Source organism: Chelonoidis abingdonii, chromosome 14 (genome assembly GCF_003597395.2).
Source record: "Chelonoidis abingdonii isolate Lonesome George chromosome 14, CheloAbing_2.0, whole genome shotgun sequence".
Classification (NCBI taxonomy): domain Eukaryota; kingdom Metazoa; phylum Chordata; order Testudines; family Testudinidae; genus Chelonoidis; species Chelonoidis abingdonii.
The window spans coordinates 12,514,090-12,541,497 of NC_133782.1; the positions used below are offsets into that span (position 1 = coordinate 12,514,090).

The 27,408-nt window shown below is 44.2% G+C and overlaps 1 protein-coding gene across 2 annotated transcripts; it reads right to left on the reverse strand.

Annotated features, from left to right (window-relative positions):
* Positions 1-950: 950 nt before the first annotated feature.
* Positions 951-19,770, reverse strand: RBM38 (RNA binding motif protein 38). 2 transcript variants are annotated; one of them, XM_032782583.2, is made up of 4 exons: positions 19,224-19,770; positions 17,881-18,004; positions 17,247-17,301; positions 951-2,400 (listed from the first exon to the last, which is right to left on the reverse strand). In XM_032782583.2, the coding sequence occupies exons 1-4, from the start codon at positions 19,389-19,391 to the stop codon at positions 2,100-2,102; spliced, it is 648 nt and encodes a 215-aa protein (XP_032638474.1). In that variant the 5' UTR covers positions 19,392-19,770; the 3' UTR covers positions 951-2,099. The 2 variants fall into 2 exon arrangements, with proteins under 2 accessions (XP_032638474.1, XP_032638475.1); XM_032782584.2 differs by lacking the exon at positions 951-2,400 and adding an exon at positions 7,583-16,530 and having other exon boundaries at positions 19,224-19,726.
* Positions 19,771-27,408: the final 7,638 nt, after the last annotated feature.

Below are 27,408 nucleotides of genomic sequence, written 5' to 3' on the forward strand. Positions count from 1 at the left end.
TCAATATTGTTACCTATTTTACTGATGAAAATGTATAGCAAAAACCATCCAGCTAGTTTAAGATAATGGGTGTGAGCTGGGATTGTGGGCAGAGTTATCACCACTTCTTTTGTCCCTAACCTGACACCCCCCCCCACCCCCAATGATTTTGTGCATCAGAATCTTCTTAGCAGCAGCATGTGGTGGTGCTAAAACACAAGGATGGCTTAAGTCTCACTTTTTCAGTGGCCAGCAATAGAAGGGAAAAAAAGTCAAGAAAAGAAAAATGTAGGTGTTTACAGAGGTGAAATAAAAGAAAAATTAAGCATGTTTAAATAGATTCATTTTATTTACTTTAAAAACAGCTTTTTTTTTTTTTTTTTTTTTTTTTTGAGGGTCAAAAGTTGAAAACCAAATTACTAAAGGAAATTGAAGGAGAAAATAAAATGGAACCATGTGGCCAATCCCACCATGTCTCTGGTCTGCCTGATCGAAGAGGCCCTCAGAAACCCAGACCTTACACAAGACAGAATTTTGGCAGATCAGATTTTTTGGATGGAATCAGTTGTGCAAAATTCCATTAGCAGAAGCATGTGGTTTTTTTGTGATACCATGAAAACCCCCTCAGGACAATACTGATACTGCACTCTTTGCGAGCCTCCATTGCCTAGCACCTTGGTCATCACTGACATCAGCACATGGTCAGTGAAAGTGCTACCAGCTTAGAAAGGAAGCACTAAATAAATACTCACTTGACACTGGACTCCATGGACAACACAACCTACAGGGCCACTAAGGGCCAGGTGTGCTTACAGGCATGTGACTCCAATGGGAGTTGCTGGAAACTGTAGTTTGAATGCAGAGAGGGGTCCAGGAGACTTGAAGGTGGCTCAGAACCTCTCAAAATCAAGTCCACAACAGCTGCAGTGTAAGGCCCCGTGTATCCAATTCAAGGTAATTTCATGTGTCTTTTTAATACCATATTTATTTGGCTGGAGCATACAACATAATATTGAGTTGTTTAAAAAAAAATTATTGTCCTCCTTGTAAAGATGCACTTATCCTTTGTGGTCTGTTGTCTCTTTATTTGGCTGTTGTACCATAGGCATAAAAATGTTACATTTACCCATTTGTTCAAATATGTAAAAAGAGGTTTTAATCCATTCCTGACATTCTCCTAAGCTTTGCCAGCCAACAGCCTGAAACTTGTCTAACTTTTACATAAATACTGTCCATTCCTCCGTAAGTTGCAGCATTATAACAAAAGATCTATCATAGTAGACAATATGTTCAGTATTCCAGGTGGAGGTGGGGGCTTTGTTTGATTATTTTTTTTTTTTGCGTTTTAAAAATATACCTAAGTCTGAGATAATCTTAAGAGTAAGAATTACAATAAGAAAATATTACAGTGCGTTGACTAAAGGAATATTCTGCTTTCCTTAAAGCCAATATTCCCTTTTGCATGTTGAAGTGATTCAGCAATTACTTAAGAACTTTCACCTACATACAATAATTTAGTAAAATGAGAATTAAACAAGGCAGATACTTACTACTATTCTTCTGTCTGCAATTCACAGCTCATGCGAATAAAATCGCAATAAATATTAAAAAATAGTTTTTTTTTCTGTAAGGCATCTGAGTATTACAAAGTTTTTGTACAACCAAAAAAAATACGATTGCTTTTTAATCCATGTTCTCCGAGTACCTTGTGTACCTTGACAGTAAATGAGAGGATTGCAGATTTGATTTGGGGAGGGGAAGGGGAGTAGGAAACAACTGATGGATGGGGGAAGGGAGAAGGAGGGGGAGTGAGAAGATGACAGGCAATGGAAGCAGATCACTAAGTGTGCTAGAAACTGTAGTTTTCCTTTTAACATTTCAGTCAATTTAAGTCCATCTTCAAGACAATATTTGCCTTGATTGAAAGAAAACTTACCAGAAGTCCTTTTCCATGAGCATCGTCAGACAGCAAGGGTTTAGGTTTGTCCTTAACACTATAAATAGCTTAGGTATTCATATGCACCTAGTAAGGTTGGGTGGTTTTGTTTTCTGCTTTTTTTTGTTTGTATCCGTCCACTGTAAAAAGATTGTCCTACATGGCAAACGCATGAGCAGGGCCCTTATTGCATTCGGTCAGGCTGCAGCTGTTGGGGCTGATATTGAACAAAAGCCGTGGTGTGCGCTGCCGGATTGCTAGCTGTGATGGGCTGCTGAACTGCGCTCGTGTAGCCGTATCCCACAAACCCAGCAGCAGGAGAGGTGGCGTAGGGATACTGGTCGTAGGCAGCGGTGGTGTACTGAGTGTAGGCTTGGCTCGCAGAGGTGTAGTCTATGTAGGGAGACGTGATAGACTGCACAGGGGTTGGGATGACCACGCTAGGCTGAATGATAGCTTGAGGGTAAATATAGTGAGGGGTGAGCCTGTGGAGTCAAACAGACAAAGTCAGTCAGGTCCCCTCCACCAAAAATATAACTCAAAGAGAGACAGTGCTGCCTGCCAACACCATCCAGGTGCTGGGGTGCCAGTGTAATCAAAAGGTGGGCACAATTAAAGAAAGGCAAATCCTGAAGGTTAGAAGTAGCACAAGGTGAAGCTTATACAATGGGTACTTAGCTGATCCTTATCCTCCCTTATCTCTGCTCCTCTAATCTTGACTCTCATGCCCCTTCCACTACAGTATCTGCCACTGAATCGCAATGACAGGGGAAAGAAACCTGGCTGCGAGTTCTCTAGGGAGAAAACCTTTCCGCTCCACTGAAATGGTTCTTGCTGGCTTTTCCCTGAAGAAGTCTTGGGACCTCTCTAATGTCTTCCATCTGCCCCATCACCTTGCTTTATCTTACTTCTCTGACTTTGCCCTCCAGTGTGTTGCTGTCTCCTTTGGCAGCTCCTACCCATGGTGTCCTCAGAGCTGTATTCTTGGTCACCGCCTCCTCTCCCAGCGTGATCTCATCTACTCTCATGGTCTCTCCTCTATGCTGGTGACTCACAAACCTTCTCCACCCAGTGAGTGCATCTGACTCCAGGATGGCATACTGGCTTGTTGCCAGCTCAGGTTAAAAACTACAGCCCAGCTTCAGCCTTACTGACTTTCTAATGTGCTTTCCCCACCACTGCTTAACAGCACCACCCTCCTCCTCCCCATATTTCCCTTGTGTCACCTTAGACTCCTTCCCTGTATGTTACTTCTTACTACTCCTTTTAATAATCTGCCTAGCCCCATTTGTCCCAGGCACTAACACACTTGTCTATGAACTCTCATCTCCTGCTCTATTTCAACCACCTCCCATGCCTCCCAGCTACCTGCATCATCCCCACCAGTCCCCCTCCCAGTCTTTCCACAACATGACCTCCATAACCCTCAGTCACCTGTGTCTAACTGGCCCACTGAATCTTACTTGCCCACCACGTCCCTGCACCTTTGCAATCCCAAACAACCCTGACCTGTCTATCGTGCTTCCTTCAACAATACCAGCCTCACTATCTTTTGTTCTTTTCTTCCATGCTGTCCTGTGTGCCTGGGGCACCAGGACCTCTGCCCTGCCATCAGTTAAACCCTCCCAAAGACTTGCTCCTTCCACAAGGACCCAGACTCAAAAAGAAGAGTGTGTTAGCTTTGCTTTTTACCTCCCTTTGTTAATTTAGCTGCTTTCTCTGGACCGGCTGCAAGCTCTAAGGAGTAAGGACTCTATCTGTGGCTTGTACAGCAGCAGGCACAATGGGTGGTGCTTAAATAGTAGCATGGATAGGGGTGTGTGTCCTCCCATATTGGACTGGCATTGCACAGCTGCCTTTCCCCCCAGGCTCAGCTCCTGTGCTTCCTCCGGACTAGCTCAGTATCCCTCCTCCGAGCTCTGTGGGCCGGTCCCATAGCCTCTGCACTTCAAGGCACCATTAAAATGGCATGATCTCCTCTTCCTGGGGAATTCCTCTAAACAGGGATGAGAGGCTATTCACCCTTAAGCCCCTATCAGGATGCTTTTACTACGCAAGGACTAGTATCTCCAGGATATAATCAGAGGAAAGGGCTTCCAGGTTTAACATGCCAGCTTATCACTTACAATATATTTACACTGGTGTTTCCACAATGCCAGGCTGCTTGGGTGAACAACTATGTGGTGATTATTGTAAAACATGAAACATTAATTCTGTTTGCTTTCCTTTGAGTAATACTTCCCAGCAGTTACCATGTCAACAACCTGCTGCCCCCCAAAAACAAGCTGTGACTTGCGTTATTTTCAGTATTTGTGACCTTTATGCTGCTTCTCTTTCTGCTAGTGGTGTACCTGACTGGAACTTCAGAAAAAGAGCACAGATGAGAAAGAGGAGCTGCCTAGCTTTACACAGTGCTAACCTCCCTTGGAAAAACAGACTCCCTGCTGTGGGGAAAAACCATTCCATGGACTGGACTTAAGGCTCCATTTCATCATCAGTGCTGGGCTCTACTTGCATAAAAGAGAGCTAAGGTCTTTTACTGTGAATGGGAATCCAAAAAAAACTTCAGAGTGAATCTCGTACCACCATCTACCTACCTACTCAACCAGTGCAGTCCTTATGTATTCACTGCACTTTCAATTGCAGACTGTGTTCTTCACTTCCTGTCCTAAATTGTGGTGCTGTTGTACACTGTTAAACAGTTGATATGTCACATCCTGGATGTGGCTGTATTGCTAAGTAGAATTTAGTGATGCTCTCAGAAGACCCTTTGGGATGAAAATAATCTGAGCTTATTCATACAGGAGCGCCTATTGGTGAGCTAAAAGCTACTGACTACAAAGACGACAAAAAACCCTTCCCCCAAATAAAGAAGCAGCCAAAAATGCTGGGCCTCAAACTGTGGCTAAGACTGTGCAAACCTGAAAACAAATCTGAACATGCAAACTGAACTGGCCCACACAAGGGATGTTAGGAGATGTCCAAGAATCTGCAGCTACAAGCAACGCTGGTCTAGACAATTCTTGATTTTACATGTTAAAACACTTCGGTGCATAAAATGGCTGCAGTTTTACAGGCTGCAGAGAAATTCACTGGGCCAACAATTTCTCAAGCACGGCCAGAATTGGGTCTGCAGAAAAGATCGTCCTTGAAAAATAAAAACCAAGATAAGTGTTTGTTGCACCAAAAAGCTGGCTTTACAGTAAACTTGTTACATAGAAATGCCCCCTTCTGTTACACCAACATATATTTAAATAAGCCAATAAGTAGTATTTCAAAAAAATGTAGTGTTTAAATCCTGCTAAACAGATCTGGGGTAAAAAAATTCAGAAGTGCTTAAGTGACTTAGGAGCATAAGTCCTATTTTCCAAAGTCTCCCATTGAGTCAATTAAACCTAGGAGCCTAAGTGCCTAAACCACTTTCAAGAATGTTACCCCTGGCCAATAAGTCACTGGATCATCACACAGAGGTAGAAAGACCCATACAATCTAATACATTCCTCTGCGAGGACAGGACAAAGTCCCCTGCAAGATGTTTCATCAGGATTTGTGAACAAAAATTAATTTGTTTGTGTAAGTTCCTCTGACCTTGCTTGTACTGAGCACTGTTCAGTACCTACTAGACAGTGCAGTATAATGGAGTTACAGAAGTCTATATAGAACTGGGGTTGCTGTAAACTCTCCTCCTATCTAATTATTCAGTGCATATTCCTGTTTGCCATTCTGACCATCTGAACATGGCAGAGCCTTTTCCACATCTTGAGTTCCACTTCAGGAATATAAGCAACGGCTCATCTAAGCAGGGTTCTCAGGCCAACACTTCATTTTTTCCTAGCTAGATCCCTGCTCTGAATGAATGGCTCATACCACTATTGCAAAGGGCCCTCAGCAACAGCTGCCTCAGGAGCTATAGTTATCAGCAAAGCAATTCAGAAACAGCACTACCCCTTGAAGCAGGGCGAGGCAGACTTGAGATTATTACCTCAAATCTGTGGAGGGCTAGGAGCAGTCACAAATCCAGTGGTCAACCCACTCCTTGATCTACTCATAGAATATCAGGGTTGGAAGGGACCTCAGAAGGTCTAGTCCAGCCCCCTACTCAGCAGGACCAATCCCCAGACAGATTTTTACCCCAGTTCCCTAAATAGCCCCTCAAGGATTGAACTCAACCCTGGGTTTAGCAGGTCAATACTCAAACCACTGAGCTATCCCCCCTTGCAGCAATAGCCTCATGGCCTTTACATCCATCAATGTCTCTATCCATATGGTGTCTCTAGACATTGGCACTCATCTAACCAAGTAGATGAAAACAAGAACCTGCTAGAAATTCCCTGTGTCTTTTCACTGGTTTTAATTTGGATCTGAATTAGGGTTAGGATGGAGTTTGAGGCTAAATCGGGACTAAAGTGCAAATTCACATTCAACAGTGTTGAAATCTCACAAGCTCTTGCAAAGTTTCAGCTGTACCCAGCTCAGAACCAGGAACAAGGCCCTTTCTAGATCTGAACCTAACCTAGAACCATAAAGGTGGTCCAGATTGGAAGATCTGAACCTAACCCAGAGGCAGGGTTCTGGTGCTGGCCCAACTCTGGTTTAAGAAAAAAAAAAAACCACAACACCTTTTTGAAACCAAATCTTTCCCAAACCCCGTAAAGAATTAAACAGTTGCTCTCCCCTGTACTAGCCTATCTGACAAAGGGAAGAGAGGGTCAGATCATCTAATACTCTTCTATTGATGAGTCCTCTTTTAAAAAGAGTTTGTTTTCGAAGAAGTGCTCCTGCCAGACGAGAGGGGACCTCTAACCAACTCTTTTCCCTACCCATCCAAGTTATGGTTCTTCTAATAATGCATTCCCAGTCTCTCTAGGGAAAGAGCTTGGTATGATTTTTAAAAGTGAATGCCCATAAGTAATTGAATAATCCTGTTACAAGTGCAGCAGTCCACACCAAACCCAACCCTCTCCCCCCGTCACCAGGTCTTGTGTTTGCACTCACAATTCTCTGCACATTTTTGCTCACACATGCAAAATCGCAAGTGTGCACCTAGAGGCTGTGGGTTGAGGCCCTTTTGAGCATTTGGCCCTAAATATTCTCTTGTTAAAAACAGCTCCCCCAAGCACCTAGTAACTGGCATGCAGAGCTCTCGGCCAAGCTGCTGACATCTCCCACTGAGACTTAACTGTCCACACTCCAACATATAAGCTCACTGAAAGCATAGACACACAGAATGGGATAGAAGCTTTTAAATGACTTGTAGATGTCTACGGGTGACATGAAAATATGTGTCCCTAGACATCAATTCTTTGCGCTGCATTTCAGACATATTTCAGGCCAAATTTACAAGAGTAGATGCTGGTGTTGCATGTGGAATGTATCCCTGGACAGAAACAGACCAGGAATCATTCAGAACCAACAGATGCATGAGAACAATCTTTCATACTGCAGATGTGGAGGTTGTGCGCACATACAGCATGCACATCTATTTCCTGGCCATTTGGCTGGTTGCACGTGCACTTTCCTAAGAGAAAAGGACCCAATCCTGCAAGGCATTGAACCCACAACTCTCAATAACTTTGGTGGGAGCTGAAGGTGTTCAGTATCTGGCAGGATTGAACTTAAAAACGCCCCCAAAACCTCAAACATCTTTATTTTCTCTGATCACTAAAATTTTTTTTTTTTTTTTAAATGAGTATTTCTTTAATTGTAGTTGACAAGATAAACTGGTCAATAAACAGATCTATGACACTAACTTTTGGACTATTTTCTTCCCCTTTGTATTTGCTTGTCTCAAACAGGACACTGTATAACAAACAGTATTAAGACCCTAGGAGCATGTACATCTGCACTTCCTTTCCAAAGCCAAGACCTAACCCAGCACATGTACTAATGCATGCTAAACACCTTCTTTTAGCATGTTCAAAAAAATCACACACAGCAACTTCAGGATCCATTTCTATTTAAAGGGACCACTAGCAGTTTTTAATTGTAGCTAGACATTTCAGTCAGGGCAGCAGAGAATCCTGTGGCACCTTATAGACTAACAGACGTTTTGGATCATGAGCTTTCGTGGGTGAATACCCACTTCGTCAGATGAATATAGTGGAAATTTCCAGGGACAGGTATATATATATGCTGGCAAGCAAGCTAGAGATAATGAGGTTAGTTCAATCAGGGAGGATGAGGCCCTGTTCTAGCAGTTGAGGTGTGAAAACCAAGGGAGGAGAAACTGGTTCTGTAGTTGGCAAGCCATTCAGTCAGGGTTTATGTCAAGTGGACTTTAATTGGATGAGCAGATAGCAACTCATTTATTGGATTAACAAACCAAGATAAGGTCAGCTTTAATTACTAGCAACTACAAAGAAAACACAACAAAATCAAGTGTAACGTGATGAAGTTATCTGCTGGCTGGGCTTACTTGTCACAAGTGGTCTCAAGCTGTATTTTCAGATTTTTAAGGAAGGCTGTTCATAAGCCTTTTAAAGCTTTGCTGAACACACACAATTTGCATTTGATGTCCATCTTTTCTGCAAGTAGCAACTCTCCATGATCATGGTAAAAATGGAAAAAAGCTGTGTAGTTCATCAAAAGCCTTTTTGGATAATTTAATTACATTTTAAAGTGGTATTTTAAGATTCTTATTCTCCTGCTGTGGAATTCTGTCATCCAGGTATGTCAATGTAATTTTGAAAAATATAGATCAGACTTTAGGGCCTCCCCAAAAGTTCTGAAAGCCAGAAATGAACTTCATCCAGAATACACCGTGTGATTATAAAACATCAAGTGATCAGCAATTGTCATCACACAGTCATCGTGTGATTAGCAACAATGAGATGCTTTAGGGTATTATGATTAAACACTGGTAGAGGCCACAAACACTTGGAGATCACAATCAACAACATGGTCAAACCTAAAATTAGAATCACTGGTGCCTGCTGGAGAGACTCATCAAGGGCTTTGCTTTGTGCTTTTGGCCAAAGGCAGCGTGAGATGGCTGGTGATCAGGATCAAGGTGCTAACCCAATATTCCTAACTATCTGGCACAACGCCACACCTGCCCCAATAGCCAAAAATAAAAGACAAGAGACACGGTTAGAGAGTCAGGAGGACACAGACTTAGCTTTTGATTTTATTCTGCAAAATATAATAAATAAATAATAGGATGAATATAGCTTGTTTGCAATTCAGTTCATGCTGGAAACACTTTATAAATTTGAACATTTTAGGGAGGGCTTAAATGTAAGATGCATCTTTACCCTGTTCAATCAAGTGTAGCTTCCAATACATTCAAAACAGGTTTTAAAAACAACAAAAAAAAACTACACAACTCTACAGAATGTGCTGACTGGGTCATTTGGCCTTTACGAGGTTTACTTTTAAGAACTCCAGTTTGTTGGATTCTCCCTGGGAGCATTTATAGCCACACCCACACCCCCTCTTAGCATCACTACTGTAGGATGCGGTGCTCAGAATACTGTAGGTTAGGTTTGTTTTAGGCAGCTAGCTGATGGTGGCATTCTGAGGGTCATCCAGGAAGGAGGCAAGGCAGCTAGGTGACTAGCCTCTCATGCTGCTAGGGAAGAGTGCCAACTACATTGCGTGCTGCCCAGGATGCTATCCCTTCCCAGCCGCGCTCCACAATAGCAAGAGGGCAGGACTATTCTGAACCCTCACAGTCCCACTGCCACCAGCCATGCAGCAGGATTGCCACATGGCCATTCATAAGTCGGGTGTGCTGCACAGATTTAAGAGTAGAGGAGACAGGCTCAGGGGAAGCAGTGAGGAAGGTGGGTGGCTCTTTCACTCTCTCATCCTGCTCAGCGCTAGCTCCCAAAGAGCCATGAAGTTGGGCTTTGCTTGGTAGAGGGAAACCCATCTGCTATTTTTCACCATCCTCCCCCTTCTCTAGGAACAGCCTTCCTACACAGCCCTTTGTACACAGACCAGAAATAAAAAAGGTAGAAGATACAGTGGGCTTCCCGCTCGACCTTGACAACATCCCTATAAGACAAGCCCCCATCCTATGGGGTAGACAACAGTGCTGCTGAAGCATTTAAAGAATCAGCAGCACATGCCAAGATCACGTCAGAGGCATGACCCTGCTTCGGGGGTTTAGCACAGAAATGCCAAGTCGCCTATTGCTTGAGAACACAACATACAGGGAGCCTGGCAGCTGCAAGATCAGCACATGAGTGCTACTGGCCAAACAGCCTCCTTATTTCTTGAGGAAGAAAAAGACAGAGCCCTTGGCATTTGCCAACAAGTGCAGGCGTAAGTCATCTGGCCACTGGAACTGGGCCTCTATTTTCATTCCGGCTGACTGCTCAGCAGCTAAGGGATATGTTTAAAGGATAAATCCCTTTGGGTTCAGTGTGTTGAAAGGTGCTAGTCTGAGCACCCTGCAGACTGAAGTCATTGTTCTAAATAGTACTGAAGGCTTCCTTGGCCATCCCATACCCCAGTGCCGTCCCCTGGTTCTGGGATGCAAATGGCCCTCCTACTTTTAGTAGCAATAGGATTACAGCAGCACCTAGACACCTCCACTGAGATCACCATCCTGCACTAGGTGCTGTATGTATTCCTACCAAAGGACAGTCCCTGCTTTAAGAGTTTACAGCTTTTAAAGACTGCATAATTCCTACTGTACAAATGAAAAATGGAAGACCAAAATATAGGCCCTGGACCATCAAGCACTCATGTAAATAGGACTATTCCCAGGGTTAAAGCAAAGCATGTGCGCAAACATTTGCAGGATGGGGGCCTATGTGCCTTACTCAAGGCCACACTGGAAGATTGCTGGAGCTAGGAATTGAACTCACATATCAAGAGTCCCACTTCAGTGGGACAAAATTGTCCCCCCCTTCAACACTGAGCTGGGGAAAAAAAAAAAAAATGATATCAATCTTTGGGGTGAAGCACAGTTCAGATATCATACTTGAGTCTCTGGTTTCTCTGTTGTGACTGCCAAGAATTCCCAACTTCAGTGGAAATTTTGTAGGCATCTGTCCACCAGGAATTCGACTTTGACCAGCAATCTCAGTCCACATAGGCCGCTAGAACAATCTTCAAATGGTAACAACCAATTAGTCTCTACTTTTGTGGGTTGGACTGGAACCAGTGACCTTACACCAAACTTCTGAACCCTCCAGTCTCCTACATACAGCTTGTTAAAGTTAGCACTGAGAAAGGAAGTCTAGGAACGCTCTTACTTCAACGTCTTCTGTGGTTATTTTTGCCCTTTCCAAGTGAGATCCAAACAGAGATAGATATTCTACAAATGCTTCAACAATAATTCTCTCCTTACATGTATATGATTTGCCTTAAGTGCCTGCTGTGTGGCCTTAAAGATTAGCAGGTGTTTTATTGTAACTCATTTGCCTTTAACAAAATCAAGGCACATCTTAGGAACACTCGCTCTGGCCTCCTCCTTTCTGTCTTACACTCTTCCTCCTTAGGTTCAGCAAGAAGATTTACACAGCAGTCTGAGCAAGCTCAGCATATCAGTAACTGTTTACTGCTTCCGTGTTGGGATTATGCTGTAACTCTAGGAGAAAACCAGAAAAGGGCTACATGCCAGCATCACTGACTGGGATGGGGAAAGGAGTGGAAAACATGCACACAATAGGACCCGAGGCTATTACTATTGGACACATAATTGGCACAAAAGGCTACCAAACCCACTGGAGAGAATGAAAAGTGTCAGAGCTGAGTTCAACAAAAGATATCAATGATTTCCCACTTAACCGAATTTTGAAAGGCTAGGCAGTTTAGAGGTGGGGGGGGGGGACATTAAACCCATATGGCTCAGCAATACATCATTACTTTATGATGTTGACAAGATCAAGATGCAACTGCTTCCTTATGTTATGACGCAAAAACAAAAATACAACCACCCTCTAGAAAATGGATTATAGTAGAACAAAAAAAAAAACAAAAAACCCTCACTAAGGTCCAGGAAAACAGATCCCACAGAATGCAACAGTGGAAAAAGAGACAAGAGACACCACCCACACCTACTCCCAGGATGTGCAGCTAGTGCAGAAGTATGAAAGAGGTGACAAACCATAACCACATGTGGTGAGCACATCCCCTAACAGATCAAATCCTCTTCTCTCAGCTCAACCCACAACATGAGAGCAAAACCCAGTTGTAGAGGATAAAGCTGTGATCATGTTCAGCCTGGCACATCTTGCTTCCTCCACACCCAAGAAAACTCCTCAAAGAGACACTCTATCAGGACCAGAAATAGTTCTGGACAAGCAGGCTTAAAAATACTCAGACAACAGAGCTGAAGAGAACGTCTGGACAAAACAAGAATCACATGATAGTGAAGACAAAGAAAAATCCCTCTCAAACTTGGAAGTCTCACAATATTGAAGACACCCTGTGTAAATACTACATTTGGCCCAGGTGTATTAAATACCAGATCAGAATGGTTGCATTTTGTACCCACTTAGCCCAGATGTGGGTAAACGTCTACACAAAGTGGGAGGGCTCGGCTCTCCACTGCTAAAGAGACTGCTCTCACTCACACTGGTGAGAATCAAGAGTAATGCAACTGAAGCCATTACGTCAGTATGAGACCGGAGATCAGCCCCTACTCTCACATTTAAGAGTAGAGGCAGAATTTTATATTATAGATTAGATAGACTCTTCCAGTGACTTAATGGAGTAGCTCAGAGTGTAGTGGAATAAAGAATGTGGCTCATGAAACAGGCCAGACGCTGCCTTGTGCTTTGAGCAGTCATTTACCCCCGTGCAAAACAAACACAAAATGCTATCAGATGAGAAGGGCAGTATTTACACATTAACTTTGCACTAGTGAAAGCAACCACACAAAATGCAGGGCTATGATGAATTGGGCCCAAGAGAACAGAATGGTGCTCAAGTGCACTCTGAATCTTTGCTCCTTTCACACACTTGTCTCAAAGGTGATAAAGCGGTACAGTCTAGGTGTATATTTACAGGCATTCAGTTCAAGAGGAGCCTGTCTGACTGGCAGTAGTTTGGCCTGTGTGTCAACAGCCATGCTTGGGAATTAACAGCTGAAGCCACTTGGATTTGACTATTTCTTTGGAAGTCCCCCCAAAAGCTTTCATGTTACTGGCACAGACAGACAACAGGTGCTGTGAGAGCCACCCCACAGAAGCCGCTTGTGACTGACAGAGCAGCCTGGGGTCTTGCAGCAGGGTGTTTTCTTATGAGTCGTACAACAGGAAGCCAGAGCATGGGGAGGCACCACAGTAAGGAATGTGTGTGACTTTGAAACAGCAAAACCACACAGAAAAGAAAGCTTGTTTCTTTTTATTTGCACCTCAGTTGAACGGGCATTAAGGATAACTATCAAGGGACTTTCTTCACTTCCTGGTTGTAGCAGCAGATTGTGAAAGAAACCAAAAAGATTTAACTATTTCAAGGCAAAAGTGACAGCAGCCGCATGCTGACCTGGAGCAAGCAAGCCCAACACAACTGGATGCAGTGTGCCTCATTTTCCATTAGCCTCTGCCCTGTGTAGTCACTTACAGAAGTGCAAGCCAATCCACTTTGCATTGAGATAAGTGACTATACAGAGTGCTGGGCAATGGAGAATCAGGCTCAATAGCTGGCACCAGACCCACTTAGGACAGGTATTTTACTCAGTGGGCCACATCCTGCTGCATTAAACCATCTCTGTAATATTCCAACAGTGCAGAAACAGCCCTAAAGCCAGCTTGCTCCACCAAAGGAAGATTTTCCCCTAATAGAGGGCTCCTTAGGTGGGGTAGAGCAGCTGTAGCAGTGCTTATGCCACACACTGCTGCTGACCAGAGCATGAGGCATGGCTGGGGATAGAGGATGTAGCCAGGCATGCCCTATGCCCTGTTCTAGTTTATGCCAAATGAAAGGCTGATACACAGCAGCACCTAGATCAGAGGGGCACAAAGGATAACTTAAAGCCAGTTGCATACACCACACTGCAGCTGCCCCGAATGTTTCTTGTCAAATAATCTACACGGTTGCCCCTCATTGCTTTCTATAAAGTCTCAGATGTTCTTGGGAAAAAGTTTTTAAAGGGACACTGTAGCAACAAAAACAGCTCCAATTGTTGCCTCCACCACATGTTCTGGTCACATAAGTGCAATTTTATGTCTTCAAGTAATCATACCCACAGATAACTGCAGGCACAAATTCATGGAACTCAAGACATCTAGCTTCCTGACTTGCCACAAACAAGATAGCTAATCGTGTCAATTCTACAAACTAAGCCTGTTAGTTGCAGGAACAATTGGTGGGTGCAAAGTCATGCCTGTAGATTTAGAGTCTCTCTCTCAAAAATTAGGAAAATATTGCTGTGCTTGTGTTATTAAAGTCTTAGATTAGAATTTGAAAACAAACAAAAAAAAAATCTAAGTTTGCTTTTCCCCTTTATGCTGTTTATTGATTAGCATGCTGCTTCAACAGAGTGAAGAGCAGATAAGCTGATTTAGTTTCACTTTCTGTTCTGTATGTCCTAGCCCAGTGCTTCACATCAGATAGCTTGAGAAGAACTGGCAATTCTCCTCCCCCTCCCCCCATGTGCCAGGGACCATTGCCATATCATCCTATTCGATGCTCTTATGAGGAAACTCCCTGGCTGTGATGGCTTGCGGACTGGCACTGGTCCGCAGACCACCACTTTGAGAAGCACTGCCCAAGCCTAATGCTGCAGCTGCATTTGGGTCCCCAGCAGTGCTGAGAACGGTTTAAATTTAAAGCTACCAAAAAGAGTATCTTTGGGGTATTTAAACCTGCATGAAAACAGTTCTGTTCATTTTAAGTTCAATAAGCTCCTGCCCCCATCACTCTGCATTTTGGGCCTTCGCTACTCAGCATTCTCTTCAGCATGATTCTGAGTTAATTTTAAAAACTAGTTCATTGTGTAGCATTTAATAAATTATTCACTAACCACTTCATTGCTGTGTTCTGCGGCAGCATCTGAGACGCAGAGGACCATGGCAGCGGTCTCTAAATCCCAGCATTCCATTATTGGAACATCAGCACTTTAATAGGAATGTTTGTGAGTGGCACAGCATTGGAAGTGCGTTTTGCCCCTGTACCAAATATGTAGGGTAGCTTAGAAGCAGGTTGCTTATTTATGTAATATTCGTAAGTCACTGAACAGTAGACAGCCAATTACCAAAGAGGGTGGAGATGACTAAATAAAACTTAAAGTGAAACAAACTGGGGCCTAATTCTACAAGAATAATAGATCCAAAAATCCCACTGGTGTTAGATGAAGTTTTGGGTGATCAAGGAATGCAGGATTAGACCCTGCACTGGCTTTTACTTTGAAAAAAGGTACAAACAGACCTGACAATCAGACTTTGTTGCTCAAATGAACACCTGACGCTGTGCTTTCGAAACATGGTACAATTCATGGCACCAAAGTAAACTGTACAACAACTTTTTTGCCAACGCATGTTTCCTGTGATTAAATCATTGCCAAAGAAGAATGCAGTGAAATTCTTGTTTACTGATGCTTGCAAATGAGATCTATAATCCCCTCCCTCTTCCTCCCGGTCTCTTGGCAACTGATAAATAATTTGTAGTGCTCATTGTCATGTGTACTAAATGTACCCCCATTGGTTTTAATGATGAAACGGAGGCCTAAGAAATGGTACACGAGCTGTAGATCACAATGAACACGTGTTCAGTCTCCCACTTCTTAATACATAAGCTAAAAGGAAGTTATAAAAACCTCTGCAAAAAAGAACCTTCGCTTGCCCTGCCTATATGGCTGGGCAGAGAGTCAGGGACAAGAATGACAAGAGTATGTTTGCATGAGTTAGGACCTGATCCAAAGCCGACTGAAGTCAGTGGGAGCTTAGTTTGTTTCACTGTATTATTCCTTCTCTTTACACTTCACATGGGGAGAGTCTTGTTGAGGGCAGTTTTTAAGATCCACATTAATTATGTGCTTGTGCACCCTTTAGAAAAGCCTCTACTGTGCATGTGACAGAAATACCAAGGTTACTAGTGGTCTCACCGGCTGAGAAAGCTGTCGTATTTCACATGCAAACAAAGCTTTAAGACAAAAAAATACTGTCTACCTGAAACACTTCTGCTCTTTGCACCTCAGACAAAAGAAAAAACAAAACAAAACAAAACCTCTTCTTTTCACAACAGATGTTACTCCAGTCCTTCCGGCACAGACTTAACTATTTAAGAAACCTAGCATGTTTCAACAATACACCCTATGCTGGGTGTGAGCACTATTATGGCAATACTGCCTCTTACATCCATACACTGGCTGGAAAGATAATACCAAGACAGTTGTGGGCCTATAGGTGTGAGGGGACAGGAATGAAAGAAGGAGACTATGAATTAAGCACAAGGAAGGAACAAAATATTGTTTTGTTAAACCAAAAAAGAAAAAATTATATTGTCATATAAAGTTACAAAAGGGCAGTGCTCAAGAGCTTTAAAAGCATGGGATTTTGTTTAGAGCATCAAAGAAGTGCACCCACTATCAATATTCACTTTCTGAAATGATGTGAAAAAGAATGGCATCAATCATTAAACAGTTAAATGAAAGCAGTATGACAGTAGCTATTGTTCTCTTGAAGCACACTTGTATTTTCCAGAGCAGCTGCCAGATCCTATTAGATATATAAAAAGGAGGACTTCTCAGACTGAGTCAGGATGGTATAAGCTATTGAAAACAGCAGACAAAAGCCTACTTTTGCAGACTATTCAAGCCCTGTATAACATCTGTGCAGAATCAATTTTTGACCTAATGTTACTTTCATTAAGTATTAGACTTTGTTTCCAATTCAGTTTGTTTCCTTGACTAAAATTGTACCCAAGTGTGATTCCATGGGAAACAAGATGGAGAGAGCAGATCTTATACGAAAAACACGTTATGGAACATGTTATTTTCTTGACTGTTTTGACACCTTAAATATTATGACAAAAAAATACATGCCACTTATTTGGAGTCTTCTACATTCTTCGAATTGCCAAGAAGCAAGAAAATGTATTACAAAACAAATCTCTTGTGATTTATGAAGATGATTTGCTGATGCTGAAAAGAGGATCTTCAGGAGTCATATGAAAACTGAAAATTAAAAAAAAAAAAAAAAAAAAAAAAAAAACTTTTGTAAAAAAAAAAAAAAAAAAAAAATAAAAAAAGGCTATACAACTTTTCCAACGCTAGCCTAAAAGAAAAGTACTATGAAGTTGAATTACTGCTCCTGAAGCTGTACTCCTCTTTATGACTTAAGAGTTCTCACACATTTTAAAAATGAGGAAGTTGATTCAAGCATTGGACTTCAAACTAACTGAAGTTAACTACATAAAAAATACTTCCACTTACCCATATGGTCTCTGAATAAAGGCTGGATGTAGCTGCTGCACACCTATGGTAAAACCTGAAAAAGTATGGGGAAAGCATTAATATTAAACAAAAAGCAGTCACTGTAGTGTGTAGTTATTATAATAAATACATGCACAACTACAAGTGGGGGGGGCCTGTGAGAAAACATTTTATACTCCCTAACAGAACACTTTTTAGAGGTACAATTATTTTAATATACTCATGTAACATGCATGCAGGTCAGGCTGGAATTCTGAATTAGGAAAACACAGAAAAAAAAAAAACAAACCTCACTCATACGTAGAGACAAGCACTCATTTTCTACAACATGCAATAAACCCAAAGGTGGAGTGGTAGAAACAATTATACTATAGCAGTTATAAGGATAAGAATATAAATGCACTAGCTTCTGGGGACAATATCCTTACCCTGACCATGTGAGGCTGGGTGTATATACAGGCGTAATTTTGGCATAGAAGGAAGGTCCAAGGAAACAGGGAGCAGAGAAAGCTGAATTACACAGTGCACTAAACAGGCAAAACTGAGGGGCCAGTGTGGCTCTTCAGATCAATTACCAACACACTTCCCATTTTGCAACTAAGGCTTCTTCAAACAGTGAAAGCTGAGAACTCACCAGTTTGAATACTCCTTGGTTTGGCTCCCAGATATGCCAGATTCACATTTGCTTTTCTGCCGTCAATGATGGGGTTGGGATCTTTGCACGCTCTCTCAGCTGCAGCTCTGTCTGCCATGGTCACCTGGAGTTAAGCACAACCTGTTTTGTAGCAATGGTTCTCCACAAAACCTACACCAAGTGGGAGCTTGATGAAGTTTGCTTATTTTGGGTGAGGAGTTAGATTTGCTTTCTTGAAATCTCAGTTTGCGGGGGAGGGAGAACACTCAGAGGGACAAGAATGGGGTCCTGTGCACTGGGTTGAAAACACCCACAAGTTTCTCTCCTGGTGATCTGCCAGCAATTTTTTTTTTCCACTCCAGCACACACAATTTGGTAGAGTAACTTAACCCCTCCCCTCCAACACTCCCTAAAGCAGAGGCTGCTGAAGGAAACTTGAAGCAAAGAACACACTCATGAATCATACGGAAGATGCAGAAATTGAGGGCTGCACAGAATGTGCTTCACTGAAGCGCTCTAAAGAAACAAGCCAGCAACGCGTGGGGGAAGGGGTGTTGAAATGAACTACAGAACAGCCAGCACCGGAGGTTCTTATCAATCAAGGGCCTTCGTCTTTTGGGGAGTCGGGGGGGGAAGGGGAGTTACTCTCTGCCTCACCCAAGCTCTCCTGCGTTCAGCAGTCTGTCCTGCAGGAAGAAAAACAGATCTGAAGAAGTGGGAAACAACTTTCTAGCAGAGGGTGGCTCTGTACAGAAGAGGCCTCCAAACCACCCAGCCCTGTGTAACCCCCAAGCTAGCCAGCTGGTGCAAGAGCACAGCAATGAAGGGGGAGGTCCTGCCCATGGTGAGTGTGGGGGGCATACAGAGGGATTCTCCTCTGCGTTAGAAAGGGCAGCAAGGAACCACTCTCAACAACTAGAGAAGGCTAATGGGATACAATGGGGAGGAGAGAACGGTGTTTCACTGGGATAGGGGCTCTCTTCCCTGGGACGGGGCGGGGGGTCCCCAGGCTCACACAAAGCAAGTTACTATCACAATTACCCCAACGCCAGAGACCAGGCTCCTCTGGGACATGCTTGAGCTGGACTACCAGGACTAGGGTGACCAGATGGCCCAATTTTATAGGGACAGTCCTGGCTGGGGGTATTTTTCTTATATAGGCACCTATTACCCCCCACCCTGTCCTGATTTTTCACATTTGCTGTCTGGTCATCCTAACCAGGACCAACACGAGGAAGCGACCAGGGCACCAGCCCCGGCTAACGCCCACCTTTCACTCCGCGCCCATCACCACAGCACCTGCCTGGGCGGTGACTGGGGGTGGGGGAAGGGGACGCACTTACAAAACCATATCCCCGGGATTTGCCCGTCTGCCGGTCGGTGATCACCACCGCTTCCTCGATGTCCCCGAACACCTCGAAGTACTTCCTCAGGGAGGAGTCGGTGGTGTGGTAGGGCAGCCCCCCGACGAAGATCTTGGTGAAGGTAGTGTCCTTCTGCACGGTGTGCATGGCGCTGCGGGCGCGGGGCGAGGCGAGGGGCGGCGGCCGCTGCAAAAAGCATCCAAAATGCCACGGGCGGCCGGAAGCAAACGCCTCAGGGGCTCAGAAGAGGCGTGAGACACCCTGGGCCGGGATCATCCTCCTCCTCACCACACGCAGCTGGGGGCAGAGCTAGGCGGGCCCCCCGACGCAGCAGCAGGCAGCGGGGGCGACAGCAGCTGTCGCTTTGTCCCCCATGCACCGGGAACCGCTGCCTGCGAAGAGCCCTGGCTGCAGCCCCGCTTATGCAATGACCTCCCGCAGGGTGCCGGGGAACAGAGGCGGCCGCTGCCTGCCTGTCGCCGCGCCGGGCTTTGTACCATCCTCTCCCTCCGCCCCCCAGCCGGGCTCCGGCCCCGCCTCCCCACGGGAGACAAACCCCGGAGGCGCAAAGGCTCCCGGGGCTTGTAGTTCCCACCCGCGGCGGGGGGGGGGTTCGTTTGGGGGCGCGGGGAGCAGGGGCTCCACGAAGCAGCCGCCGCTGAAATAACAACGCGAGGCAGGAGCAAACCACGCGGGGACTGACATTAACAAAGGCCACCGAACATGTCAGCGCGAGAGGGACACATCTGTCTCCATCAGGGTGGCCAGACAACAAGTGTGAAAAATCCGGACAGGGGATGGGGGTAATGCCCATATAAAACAAAGCCCCAAATATAGGGACTGTCTATAAAATCGGGACATCTGGTCACCTTGCATCTACTCCATTTTAGACACACATCAGATGATGCATCATTTTCTCTCAACATGTTTTGCAAAAGCTAGCTTATAATTGATTGCCTAAAGCTGGAGCTAGAGAGAAATGGGGAGAAACCGGGAAATACATATTTTTCCACATCATTGGATTTCGGCTAAATTTGCTTGTTTAGATGAGAGAGAGACTGTCTGCCTATGTGAGAGATGAGAGAGACTTTGTGTGTGTGGGACACCTCCAAAAAGGCAAATAAAAAAGGGTAACCCTGTAATTGTTATTGTTAATATTTATATTATGGTGGTACCCAAATGCCCCATTTGGCCTTGAGGCCCCACTGTCCTGGGTACTATACAAATACTGCAGTGTTTCTCAAACTGGGGTCGCTGCTTGTGTAGGGAAAGCCCCTGGTGGGCCGGGCGGTTTGTTTACCTGCCCCGTCGGCAGGTCCAGCCGATTATGGCTCCCACTGGCCGCAGTTTGCTGCTCCGGGGCAATGGGGGCTGCTGGAAGCGGCGCATGAAGAGGGACATACTAGCCGCCGAGTCCAGCAGTTCCCCTTGGCCTGCAGCCGTGATTGACCGGACCTGCAGAGGGGGAGGTAAACAAACCAGCCTGCCACGGGCTTTCCCTACACAAGCCGCGACTCCAGTTTGAGAAACACTGAAATACAGAAAGGAAACAATCCCTGCTTCAAAGGGCTTACAGTCTAACCAGACAATGGATACAGGATGGGATAAAATGTAAAAATAATAAACCCTTTCTGGCTTTCCAATTGCGAAGTCTACCTTCTTTCCTGGTTAATGCCATGCACTGACTCTATACCTCGCAATATGTCTGTAGCTAGGGATGTCTCCACTCCTCCAGCTAGAACTGCCTATGTAAGTGCAAGGGAAATATATATTTTCATGCACTGAAAAAGCCAAATAAATGGACAGTTCTCTGCATCTGTCAATTTTTCTAATCTATATCTAGATTGAGGTTTCCCTGGGAATCTAATGGGGTCTAGTACTCTTTGTATGTACCTTGGTACTTGAGTCTGGAGGCGCCTCCTGGAAGAGTCTTTAAAATTCCCACGAAAATCTCCCAAGCTTTCCTTTTGATGTAGACTACAAGTCCCAGCAGCCTCAGCGGGAGCATTCTGTCGCGTGAAAGCTGCATGCAAATCAGCAGCAGGAGGACAGAAGCAAGCTGAATAGGGTGGAGTGAGAGAGGGAGCGGGGAGCACTGAATTTGAGTAGGAAACATACGTTTGTAAAGCAAATGTTTATGCGCAGGAGCCCGCCAGTAATAGCCGCTTAAAACGAGGTATGTGTTTTTTTTAAACTTTGCAGCAATCGTGACTGCAAATATTTAGTCACTGACACATTTTCATACACTCAGATAAATTCATCAAAGGGCTTGTGTGCTGTGCCTGGCTGGCTCACTTTGTGCTTTGGGGCTGCACGAGACCACAAAGGGTGCTAGAAGGAGAAGGCTGGGACAGCTTGTTCTCTTTTATCATGGAGTACAAGGGGCAGAGCTACCGTTTTAGCTCAAGCACTGGAAAAAATAAATATAGAGATGAGGAGCTGGGTACCTGTATCACCCTCATTTCTAAACTGGCCATTGTACATTGCACCTGTCCAATTGGTGCATGTATGAACGGATGTTTATGCAAAGCAGACATTTGAGCATGCAAACACAGTGTACACATTAGGCACATGCATGTGTTTTCTGGGTACAGTTTAGGCACCCTGTATCTGAATCTGAATGCTTCCTGTACCATCAGCTGTCATCTAGGGCACAAATGAGGCTCCACCATCCCTGTCTATCCTGGGTGGTTCTTTGCCTGTTCTTAAATCCCATAGGTTTTCCCTCTCTGAGTAAATGGTTGGCCCATTTTTTGTGTGCCCTATAACTAAGGACAATTTGGGCGACACCACACAGGAGACTGTGAGAGCCCACTCCTCTGGTGAGATTCAAGGCCTATCCAGAGATGGATTAGATGGTAAGGAAATCTGTTCTGGCTCCCTACTTAGGGTTGCACTAAATGAGCCACTAGCAATTCCTCCTGAGCTTACACACTTCTGGTTATGCCCTCAGTCTTTTGTTTTTCAGATAATCGATTTGACATGTCTCTTTTAATGTATTGCTATTTTGTAAGGAGCACCTTCAATGTACATGAACACAGAGGAATACATGGGTGCTACACTGCCCCAAGGACTGTGGTTACACTACACTGCCATTTGTCTTAAAATCTCCCACAGCTGTAATTCCCCTTGTGCAGCACTGCAGATGACACAGCAGTTAAAACACTGGCAGCTGATCTACACCAGCACTTTCACCTCTGCTACCACAAATGGAGTTGCAAAAGTGGGAGATTTTAAAAGAAAAGTGAGATCAGACAAGGTGAGATATTTACAGTCTGACTTAGACAAACAGTACACCATCATTAGGGCTGTTTCTCAAAGCAGGACCAACCGACAATTTTCTTTTGTTGGTGAGTTATTGTTAAAAGGCTTTGTCAGAAAAGTTTGTTTTAATTGGGGGTTGACTTGAAGGGAAAATGATACTAGTCCTACTCTTCCACGTTCCGCCCACAAAATAAACTCCACCCACATAAGTTGCCAAAATGAGAGTGTTCGCAGTAGATTGTACAGATGTTTAAAATATGATAATATGAGTTCTCTGAGCTCCATTGGACTCCTCGAGGTTGACTCTCCTTGCGTGGGACATTGGACATGCTCCTGGGCTTTGCTAGGTTCCTGTAGCTGGCTCCTTCATGATGGCAGAAAAGTAAGTGATGGTATCTCCCAAACACAAGCCACTTGTGGCACCAAAAGGAGACATTGTACAGTGCTGTGACTCTCCCTCTGCTTTCTTACATCAGCAATGAAATAGTTAACAGTATTTACATTATCATCACTAGGCATCTGAGTTGACACTTCACACAGATGAAGGGGGCAGTTCAAACTTCTCAGAGATAATGTTCCAGGCTGTCTGCAGACTCACATAGAGTATGTCTACTCAGCAGATAAGATGAGTAATTCCCCATACACCAGCTAATTCTGCTCAGGCTAGCACCTAAAAATAGCGGTGTGGCCTGACAGCTCTGCCTAGCTGCCCTGCCCAGCTGCCCTGCCCAACCACACAGGTATGTACTTGGGTGGCTAGCCCAAGCCCCTGCCTGTGCTGCCCATGGGCATGGTGCTATTTTTAGGTTGCTAGCGCATATATGTCTGCCTACGTGGGACTTTACACCTCCCAGCTGCTGTGTAGACATAACCATAGCCATCTCTGCATCTGTTAGACCCCGGTTCACAGTTCTGAAATTTTCAATACAACCATGACAAATGAGAGACTTTGTTGTTGCTGCTCTTATGAAATGAAAACTGACTGTGGAAAACAAAACAGGAATTTCAGTGAGCTGTCAGTTTGCCATACTATTGCATACCAGCTGAACCCCAGCTCTGCTTTTAACAAAGAATTGAAAGAACAGAAAGTGGGCACTAAACATAGCTATTGTTGCAAATCCAGTACTGTTTCATCAATTAGATTCTTTTCCAAAATGTTACTTTCCTCCAGTGCACATGGTCTCATTCTGCAATAGTACTTAAAAGTTAAATGAAGTAATTTGACATGAAAAAATCTGTATCTGATTTTTTTCCTGTTATCACGGTGAAACATAAGTAGAAGCACTGGCAACACAGGACAAGTCATGTGGCCATTTTACTTTGATTTAGTGTTTTATACCCACAAAGCTTCCCAAACGTGTTCTTGACACTGGTATGATAGTTCTTCAGCCATCCTCTTTTGGGAATCTGTCCTGCTGCTTACTTGATCATATTGCTAAGAGCTCGTGAAAGTAAACCAAGCAAACAGAATTTACCTTCTGTGTGTATGGCTGGGAAGGAGACGGTTCTGTACCAGGGCCCGTTACAAGAGGCAGAAGTCTGTACACAATAAAATAACTCTTCTTGATGTGTCTTGGCTTTGTAGGATGAACACTTGGGAAAAACAGATTTGGACTAGAGTTTTCTAAAGATATTTTTCTTTTATAAAAGTCCCCAAATAAAAAGCCGGTTGTTTTAAGGCAAAACATTTTTTTGATTTTGAACTCCACAGTTGTCCATTTATATATTTTGTTGCATTGATTCTATTTGCTCCACACATTCTAGACTTCATGAATAAGGAGAGAGCAGTCCACCTTCCTGGTTCTCAAAGTGTCATATTCCTCTTCAAGGCCACATTGACTACAGTGAGGCAAGATCAGGCCCCATGTTAATAGTGCTGGCTGAGTATCTCCCAGCATAACTGCATGCATGAGACGCTCATTCCACTTTGCAATAAAGAGAGTCAATGTTCGAAAAATTGTATGTCTGATGTAATCTTGTGTTTTGTTTTGTGACATACATGTGTTGGTGGAGTCACGAGCCATTGCTGACCTTCCAAAATGTATAGTGGAGACAGCCTCTGGATGGTCACACATTTTCCCTGCCATATGACCAATTCTTAGTATTCCTAGGCCTAGAGTCTTCATGATCATTGATTCGTACCACTTCGTTACACCTACCTTATTTCTGCCATTAGAGATCTGTGGGCCCCTTCTTGGATTACTAACAGATAATTACAAAACTCATTGATTTCACTTACCCTCCTTCCCTAGTTCTTCATACTGCTCCAATTGATGGCAATAGCAAATCTCCACTTCATCTAAGTTGTTCAGGATCAGGCTCATAACAGATTCACTGCTCCTGCACAAGAACAGATGGCTAATACTTCTACCCTCTTTTGAGAGCTAAACAAATGCTTACTCATGTCAGCCAGCAGGAAATGTGCGTAGAGAACAATATCACCTGCTTTCTCCACTGAGCGCAAAAACAGCAGCTTTATGACATGTCTGAACTTCAGTTCCTCTTTCTCCTTGCAGGCAGGCAGGCTGCACCAGTAGAGTACTTCCAGAATGGGAGAAAAATTATGGTTAGTCTCTGTTTACTTTTACTTCCCAGTTCCTTGGCAAAAGCAGGCTCAGCTGCTGGTGCTGGCTGAGCCACATCCCAGAACACAGGATTGTAGTAACAGAACTGTGTTACCCCATAATGTAGGTGTTACGACCATAGCCAAAAGAGCCCTGACTACCAGTGATCATACCAGAGAGGGAATGAGTAAATATGGTGAAAATAAAGTGGGTGAGGCTACCTTTATGGGAGTTGAGAATGAGGAAGATAGACTAGTCAGAGTCCATTAGGGTGACTGGACTTCCTCCCAGATCTAGGGCTGCTGAGGAAGGACCCCTCTGTGAGCTTTTCTGAGCAATTCCCTGTCTCTCTCTGGTTTCTCCTTGGGAGAGGACTGTGAAGCATGTGCATACCATGAGTCTGATCCAACGGCCATTGAATGTCCTCATTTCAGTGGGCTTTGGATCAGGCCCCATCACAGGAAACTAATTATTACTATTTTTAAAACTGAGTAGAGCTACTGCGAAGCTTTGACCTATTTCAGTTAATGCTGCTGCTTTCTGCCAGGCTCTGCTGCTTTTTTGCTATGGAGACCTTGCTTGTTGGTTACTGCAGCAACCTTGAATGGGATATCCCTTTTGGACGCTCTGTGGTTAAGTTAGTTATCCGAAGAACAAGAAATATACTGTGGGAATTGTTCAGCTTGTTAGTTTTACTAATGCTTAATCTGGATGCTGGCCACTGTCCAGGCTGAGAATGGCAGGAGGGTTGAGACATCCTGGGGGGAAGTTGCACTGAGTCACATTTGATTTGCTTTGTAGGAGGAAATACACTCTCCAGTCCTTTCTCTTTCTCTCAGTTTTTTAGCTTTGGTGGCTTGAATGCCTGGTGACCTTTGCTCATCTCTGTGCAGCTGCTACAACAGACCTGCTGTTATAATCCTTTGTGGGTCACTTTTAATGAAACATTCATGCAGAGGACCTCTCCCTTGCCCAGGTGTGTTGCTTCAGTTGGAGTCTTTTGATGGGAACAACTTAATCTTCTGAGTTATTTCAGAATTGGGAATTCGCAGCAGACATTGCACAGTGCTTTGAAAATAGATATTAGGCCAGATTCTGTATTCTCCAACACACTCACATCTCCACGGATTTAATTTGTTACCTTCGACGGAATGTCGGTTGGCAGCAGAATGTGACTCTTAGGCCATTGATAACACTAGGAAAAGAGGCCATGGTTGATGCTGTTAGGTAAGCTCCCCACTAGAGTCTATCATGACCAGCTATTTATTTATTTAAATTATATTATTATTATTTCCACTGTGCTAACAAGCAGGATCCCCAGTCACAGATTCCAGAGCCAGAAGGGACCATTGTGATACAGGTCAGACTAGATGATAACACAGGCCAGGAAACTTCCCCAAAATAATTCCTAGCACAGCTTATCTTTTAGAAAAACATCCAATCTTGATTTTAAAATGGTCAGTGATGGAGAATCCACCACGATCCTTGGTAAGTTGTTCCGATGGTTAATTAATGTCCTGGGTAATGTTCTAGGTGCTGTGCAAACACAGAACAATGAGTATATAGTTTAATAGCTGTCTACACTATGGGCAAAGTCTTGGTAGTTGATGTGCTAGGCAGCATAGTGCCAATCACAATCTCTTCCTACCGTAGCTAAGGTCTCGCAGGGTATGTCTACACTGCTACTGGGAGTGTGCCTCCCAGCTTGAGTATACAGACATGAGCTAACTCTGCTCCAGCTCGCACACTAATAATAGTAGTGTGGATGGGTCAGAGAGGACCACAAGCTAAATATGAGTCAACAGTGTAACACTGTTGCAAAAAAAAGCAATCATCAATCTGGGATGTATTAGCAGGAGCACTGTAAGTGTAACCCTTCTGCCTCTCTGAGTTGGCAGCAACAAAGGCTGGGTTCAGTACCCAGGGGTTCCGTTTCAATAACACAATGCCTAACCGGCTCGAGCCCCCACCCAGTGACATGGGACACTTACATACCACACCCCCTTGGGCGCCTCTAGGAGACAATACTTCCCCTCTCACAAGCATGGAGTCTGAGTGTAGCAAAATCCTTTTAATAAAGGAAGGAAACAATGCGGCATCCCATTGGAGAAACACCACAAACAGGATTATAACACAAACCATAAGCAAAACCCACCTCCAAATACTTTTGGCAATGTTCTTTCCCCCTTAGGGTCTAAAGCCCAATCACCCCAAAGTCCAACAACCCAAAAGTCTCTGGTCAGTGCCACCCCAGAATTCAAAAGTTTATCTGCAGAGTTTTATCCCCCAGGCTGGGTGGAAATGGGGGGCAGGAGTCCACACAAAGTGTTAAGGGG

Bases quoted from the DNA above. Each gene is read 5' to 3' on its own strand.
- RBM38 (XM_032782583.2), bottom strand. From the start codon at position 19,391: ATGCACACCGTGCAGAAGGACACTACCTTCACCAAGATCTTCGTCGGG. The intron at 18,005-19,223 runs GTAAGTGCGTCC...GCTTAACTCCAG, and splicing joins AATCCCGGGGATATGGTTTT to GTGACCATGGCAGACAGAGC. The intron at 17,302-17,880 runs GTGAGTTCTCAG...ATACTTTTTCAG, and splicing joins ACCAAGGAGTATTCAAACTG to GTTTTACCATAGGTGTGCAG.